General features: G+C 42.7%; 1 protein-coding gene across 1 annotated transcript; it reads left to right on the plus strand.

The window, feature by feature from the left end:
* Positions 1–1,945, plus strand: LOC147899203 (large ribosomal subunit protein uL3). The gene is made up of 4 exons (XM_087377920.1): positions 1–161; positions 494–604; positions 680–984; positions 1,068–1,945. The coding sequence occupies exons 1-4, from the start codon at positions 77–79 to the stop codon at positions 1,734–1,736; spliced, it is 1,170 nt and encodes a 389-aa protein (XP_087234046.1). The 5' UTR covers positions 1–76; the 3' UTR covers positions 1,737–1,945.
* The last annotated feature ends 5,579 nt before the right edge of the window (positions 1,946–7,524 follow it).

Here is a 7,524-nt window from a genome sequence, read left to right on the forward strand (position 1 = left end):
AAGGAAGGAAGGTCTTTTATTTTGGAGGGACTGAGGGAGCTTCTGCAGGGCAACAGAAGCAGAAGCAGCAGACGCCATGAGCCACCGCAAATTCGAGCATCCTCGCCATGGATCCCTCGGCTTCCTCCCTCGCAAGCGTGCTCGCCGTCACAGAGGCAAAGGTTCGCCTCCCTTTTCATCCTTGCTTTCGCTTTTTCCTTCCCTTCTTCATTTTAGAGCTCCACTTTCGACTCTCTTCACACAGATCTCGAATTTTCAGCATGCTTGCATCACTTTCCTCAGCTCACATGCTCACAAAGGTTCTGTTTCCCGTTTCTTCGCCTCTTGTTTTCTACTTCGCATTCGCTCTTCCGGTTCAGTCGATGAATATGGCGCTTAGAAGAGCCGCTGGGTGTGTGTTGGGGTAAAATGGATATGGAAATTTATGGTTCAAGTAGCATTCTTTCTGTCTTTCTCTGTCCCTTCGATGCATGTGCCCGTTTTCTTTGTGCAGTGAAGTCATTCCCAAAGGACGATCCTACGAAGAAATGCCACCTTACTGCTTTTCTCGGTTACAAGGCCGGCATGACCCACATCGTAAGAGAGGTTGAGAAGCCTGGATCAAGTGAGTTTTCTTCCTCTTTCGGACTCTCTAATTCCCGTGTTGTGCTGTACGCTAAGCGTCTGTGATTCCGTGCAGAGCTTCACAAGAAGGAAACTTGTGAAGCTGTGACAATCATTGAGACTCCTCCGATGATTGTTGTTGGTCTCGTTGGATACGTGAAGACCCCTCGTGGGCTAAGGTCGTTAAGCACCGTCTTCGCTCAGCATCTCAGTGATGAACTCCGGAGGCGATTTTACAGAAACTGGTACAAGTCCAAAAAGAAAGCCTTTACTAAATACTCTAAGAAGTACGAGTCTGACGAGGGTAAGAAGGATATAGAAGGCGAGCTGGAGAAGATGAAAAAGTACGCCAGCGTTATCCGGGTACTGGCTCACACTCAGGTGAGTTATCTGACGTGATCCTGTATGCGCAAAATCCATGAGGTCACGTCCAGAATGTTGATTCATATACATCTTTTCTGTAGGTGAGGAAGCTGAAAGGTATCAAGCAGAAAAAGGCTCATCTTATGGAAATTCAAGTTAACGGTGGTACCGTGGCTGAAAAGGTTGATTTTGGCTATAAGCTTTTTGAGAAGGCCGTGCCAGTGACTGCTGTGTTTTCCAAGGACGAGATGATTGATACCATAGGTGTCACCAAGGGCCACGGGTATGAGGGAGTTGTGACGAGGTGGGGGGTTTCCAGGCTGCCCCGCAAGACTCATAGAGGGCTTCGCAAAGTGGCTTGTATTGGAGCATGGCATCCTGCCCGTGTTTCTTTCACTGTAGCTAGAGCTGGACAAAATGGCTACCATCATCGAACAGAAATGAATAAAAAGGTTTACAAAATTGGCAGTGTTGGGGATGAATCTCACAAGGCGATGACTGAATTTGATCAGACTGACAAGGACATAACTCCCATAGGTGGTTTTCCTCACTATGGTGTGGTGAAAGAAGATTACATTATGATTAAAGGTTGCTGCCTGGGCCCCAAAAAGAGAGTCATCACTTTGAGGCAGTCTTTGTGGAAGCAAACTTCTCGGAGTGCATTGGAGGAAATCAAATTGAAGTTCATTGATACATCTTCTAAATTCGGACATGGACGATTCCAGACTACTCAGGAGAAAGCAAAAATCTTTGGTAAAGTGAAATCATGATTAACTCTTCCCTCGACAGTAAGAAAATAATAATCGTTTGATTTCATCTGATTATTCTGAGACTATGGATATTATGTATGAAGCCTGTGGCTCGAATTTTGGATTTAAGTACTTTTGAGAATGGCAGCGTTGATACCCCCATGTAACAATATTCGAGCATGAGAAGGTATCTGTATTTGTTCTATATGAAGCCAGTGTATTTCTGCTCTTCTAGTGCTTTCTAGATTTCTTTTATAACTTATGAAGGTTGTTTTTCTTTAGTTGGCTGTAGTTTTGTGTATGCATATCTTGGTACTGCTATGCCCAACCAAGACTTCACCTGTGAAGATTGTGTTTAATTTGAGGGAAGCTCACAACAAAGAACTTGCCCCATAACCAAAGAGCTGCCTCATGTAGTACCAGCTCTTTAGCAAATCTTAAGTAGCTCTTCATGAGTTGCTATTAGATCCTCTGCTCTTTGGTTGTGCTATTGCAAACCTTGAGATACATAGTATAACTGTCGAGTGGACCTCCCTCCTATACAATTACTTTGATCGCCCTCAAGCTTGTAATGAGAAAATTATGCTAAATTATTGGGAGGTACAGATATAGGGTTGAATAGGAGGATTTGGGGGAGCATTACAGTAGCTCCACCCTTCTTATCCTCAAAACTTTTGAGAGAGCTTGCCTTCCTCCTTTTATCTCCAACCCTCCCCCCCCCCTCCCCTTCTCTCTCTCTCTCTCTCTCTCTCTCTCTCTCTCTCTCTCTCTCTCTCTCTCTCTCTTCCTCTTCCTCTTGTTATTCTGTGCTGCCTCTTTCCGCTGCATGTCTAGGCTTCCTTACATTGGTTTGAGGAGAATTTGTACTCGGCAGTTACCGGTTTGGAGGCCTTTATCTTCATCCATGCTACTCTAAATCAGGGCAGTTCAGCATGCCATTGGTTTGCATTTAGCATGCTCAGGCAAATCACTTCATCATTGCAGCCACTGTTGCCAAAATTTGCCTGTATGTCTTTGATAGTTGTCTTTTCAATTGATGATTCCTGTTGTCCTTAGCAGGAAAGAAACCTCATTGTCCCATTGTTGTTTTGTTGTACAATCTGCCTCTCTTCACTAGTCTTGCTGCCCATCAAAGACGGGCCATCTTAACAAAGAGGTAATACATTGATGAAGAGCTCAATGTTGAGTTCATCTGGCAGCACACATGAAGTTCATTAAATTGCCACTTATGTGCTGCATTACTTTTTGTGATTGACTTTTGTGCTGGAGTACTTAGCACAGCTACATAGCATATCTTTATACTCCATTTATTGTTTTATTTCCATCGTTTCTTTCTTTTTGCACCTCTGTTGTATGCTTGAGATAGCCATGTTTCACTTGAAATTTTGTCATTTTGTGTTCAGTATACCTTTTGTATATATGCTTTTTTGAATTTATTAGGGCAAAAAAGTCGGCAGATGTTGAGCCCATGTCTTATGGTTATATAATTTCGGTGCACTCCCCATGCAATCACACCCTGCTACCATAGATTTGGTGTACAAGTATAATTTTGAGCATTTTCAAAGTGAATAAGAGCACATTTGAGTGAGACCACATCATGGTATCAAAGCTTAACTTGGAAGCACAATGTATTTTGGCAATAGAGATAATCTCTTCTATTTTTAATTTCTAACCCCTCTATTGTTTCTTCTAAAACCTCTTTATACTAATATTATCTCCTTAGTCTAGCAGGTCTCAATAATCAATCCTTTGGGTCAACATTTTATTTAGACATTATCACATTTCTAAAATTCTATTAATGTATCTCAATAGGGTTTTCGAAATGTATACCATGATTCATTTTGGACACTCGGAAGGAAAACTGAAACTATGTATTATACCCATTCACACGTCTTCTTAAAGTGGAAGGTGTTGGAGTAGTGACCAAAAGTGGAAGGAAGCATAGTGTTTAGACCACATGAACAATATACCATAGAAGATACACCAAAGTGGAAGATGCCCCCAAACCAACTAATCCCTCTCACCACTCTCTTACGCTCTGGGTCGAATGTCCCTATGTTCCTAGCTCTCTTTGTCCCAATCTTCTTCATTGTCACCTCCATATGCTCCTCTTGGGTTGAAATCCCCCTCCATGCTTCCTATTTATTGGTTGTTTCCTTGTCTCCTTAGCCATTCTACCGATTCACCTCATAATGGCTCTTGTCGTCCTCTTGAGTCGGTAGCTTAAGTATTGCATGTGCAAGTGTGTCTACTCCATGTGCGCTTGACAATAGTTGGTGGCATATTGGACTAGCACCACCATGTGCACCTTTACTCCCTTGGTCAACCAATTGTTGTTGGCATGGCGTGTGAGAGCCATAATCCATCTCGACATGTTATCGATTTGTTCGGCATGTAATGCTCCATGTGCACCTGTGACCAAGGTCAATCCATCCCCTATGACCAAGGTTTGTGACCGAGGTATGGTTGAGTTGGTTCATGTTTGGTCCATAGTGAGTCCATGCTCAATTTAGTACATGCCCGGTCCATACCATGCTTCGACTAGTCCATATTTAATTTAGCACATGTTCAATCGACTACATGCTCGAACCACCTCTGTACTTATGTACAACACACATGCAATGTATCTTACAACAGTTCCCTCGCCACTATCATTCACTGTCCCAGTCAATGGGTATCATAAATTGTACAGAAAAATGTAGGAAGGCTCTTAGTCTTACAACTAATAACATGAATGGTTTGTCTCATGGCCGTGAAATTGAGAAAAATTTGTCTCTCCATCATGTGAACAACACCATCATATTTACAATGGTAAAATTCAAAAATTCTCAAGGCTAGAGATTGAGGTGGTTGGATGGCCTTCGCCTAGTCCTCGGAGATGACAACGACCTTTGGATTGGCCACCTTTGTGGAAGTAGTAGACATCATGGGAACCACCATCGGTGATATTTAGCTTGTAGGGAGTAGAAAGGTGCAAAGAGGTGATCTTTTTGTAGGCGAGGTTTATATTTATGTTTGTTTACAACCATGGAAATCAACAAGGGATGACTGCAAGGGACGGGTGGTCTAGGATGTCAGTCCGTAGGGGACAGGTGAAGACGTAAAGAGATGGCATAGGCAAGAAGGGGATGAAGGAGAGCTGCAGAGGAGGGTGGCGAAGGAGATCTGTAGAAGAGGGGATGGCACAAGTTGAAGGGCAAGAAGGGGAGGAAGGAGAGAAATCGAAGAAGGGATGGTGCAGGATTGCAAGGGAGGTTGCAGCAAGAGAAGAGGATGCACGGGAAGTGTGGCGCAAGACGAGAGGATGTAACAGGAGGCGAAGAACATGTGACAAGGAAGAACCAACTCTAAGGGCTGCTAGTAGACCGTGTAGCATTGTGTTTGTATTGCATTTTTTTGGTGAACAGACGTCAGGCATGGCCACCTTCCATGTGTTTCAAGCTCTCCATAAAGAACAAAACCACCTCTGTGTCCATGTTTACTATTACTTCTGTATGAAATCATCCATGTAATGAGTGTTAGACCACCTTCATTTGCTCTACTATTGTGATTTGTAATAGAGTGTCTTTTGTCAGTAAGCTATCCAGTTTCTCAATTTGAGAGCATGTGTCATGAAAGTTGTAAGGATAGACAAATGCATTGGTCTTGAGAGGACGTAGAAGTCAAAATATTTGTTGCTCAGCTCTAGGCCCCTATTTGTTACAAGATTGAAGACATCCATCCACACAAAATAATTGAGAAGCTCCACAGTGATGTCTACTCAATACATGCGAGAAAGCCTTCCCAGTATGCCTAGGGAGCTTGATAGATGACATGGCAAGCACTAAAGGTGAAGGAGAAGATGGTGAGCCACCAAATTGTTGAATCCTTGAGCAAGAGTTTGGTTCAAAGCTGTGGGATACCATATTGTGTTTGAAACCTGGACTATGTTGGAAAGCTTGGTCACCTTCACAAGAAGCTGGAGGAGGACAAGCTAAGCCTACGATGCTCGCTGCAATAGTTTATGTTAGGGGAGTAGCCATTGAGGTTGTCTCCACTATTCATGAGTACTTAGAGACCAGTCATGCCAGCTTGGAAGTTCAAGAACTGATGACGTTGAGAGCTTGCATTGACAGGAAGTCAAAGACAAACGATAAATTTGTGCTTAAGAATCACTTCACTATAGAATCCCTCCTTCGGAGTGGGGTGTTGCTTCGAATCAATGATTTCCCTTCTTAAATGCTCCCCTTCAAGCCACTACAAACCCTTCCATTGGATAAAGCACTCAAATTCTTGGGAAACTGTGCATGCTTTGCCCCCACCTCGCCTTGAAGGTATTTCTTCACGTGATCCTGTGTATCCAAGCCCTGGGGTGCCAACTCCCTTTCGTAAGAAAACCCATCAAAATCTTGAGTATGAGATAAATTTAACAATATGCCATGAGTAGAGATTATTCAAATTAACATGGTGCTATGAAGCAATAGTGCCTATGGAATTTCTTGCAAGTAGCTTGAGAGTGGAAATAGATAATAGACTATCCCCAGAAGATTCCATCAATGCCAGATTATAACTTTTAATATTGGATAAGGATAGGCTCACAAGCTCACATACTGCTGATATTATTCAAAAAAGGAGGGCAGCATGGATTAATAGAAACATAAAGTTCAAGTTGTTCAAGAAGGGTGATTTAGTGTTGATGTTCAACACAAAGTTGGGAAAAATGCCAGGGAAGTTTAAGCTAAGATATGATGGCCCATTCAAGGTACTTGAGGCTTTTGATCAAGGAACCTTCCAATTGGATAACCTTCATGGCAATGCATTTGACAGACCAGTGAATGGTTTTAGGCTAAAACCTTATATTGGGCCTGACCCCACTCAAGCAAAGATAAATACAATCTCTTAGCAGCTCTCTACTAACATCAATCAAGATGATGTTTGTGTTTCAGCTATTCCAGTTGAAGGATTTGTGTACAACAGACTCTGACAAAATTTTAGTTCTGCTACAGAGAACCTTACTTCAACCAATGAAATATCAGGGCTCAAGCAACATACAATTCTGCTTTAGCAAAAATAGCAAAGAATACAACCATCAGGCACTTCTGTGGGTTGTAACTTATTTCCACAAATTACAATGATACTATATCAGGTCACCAAGTTTTACACAAGGTGGAAGTGCATACACAATCTCCACTACAGTTCCTAAAGGCAAGCTCAATGCCAAAGCAGAGCTTCAAAGAACAAAACATAGAAAAAAAGATCCAACCAAAGTCTGACGCCAATGTGACAAACACAAAAGAAATGAGTTGTCTCATCTCTAAGACAAACGACTTCAACTCCTATCCACCCCACATGTGCATCATGAATCCTACCGTCCAACCAGACTGTCCAACCAGACTCTGACTTTGATCCGATGAGTCTTTCTAAGTTTGCTCAGACAACACAATCCGATTTCGATCTGACTAAGACGTTCGATTTCGATCCGCTTCAAGAAAAAGAAAAGATTGCGCATCCGATTTGACCACTGATTCAGCATTTGACCCAACTTTGACATTCAGACAAGACTTTCATAGCACCCTGACTTTCCACTAAAACCAACACAATCTCTACCATGTGTACTGGATTCTCTGTATTGACCGCACTACCCAGGGACATACGAGGTATTCACCCAAGTCCTGTTGACAAGACACTTCCCCTCGGATAAGGCTCACACTCCCACAATTGCCATCCTCGTCGACCCCTTCCCAATGAACTCCATCATGGAGTATAACAACCGCAGTGCCAAACAAAAGATCAACACTAGTCCGTCCCAATCGCCTAAATGCACCGCCAT

This window comes from Dipteris shenzhenensis, chromosome 8, assembly GCF_047967505.1.
Source record: "Dipteris shenzhenensis isolate YYH24624 ecotype China chromosome 8, Dip_SZ_1.0, whole genome shotgun sequence".
Taxonomy (NCBI): domain Eukaryota; kingdom Viridiplantae; phylum Streptophyta; class Polypodiopsida; order Gleicheniales; family Dipteridaceae; genus Dipteris; species Dipteris shenzhenensis.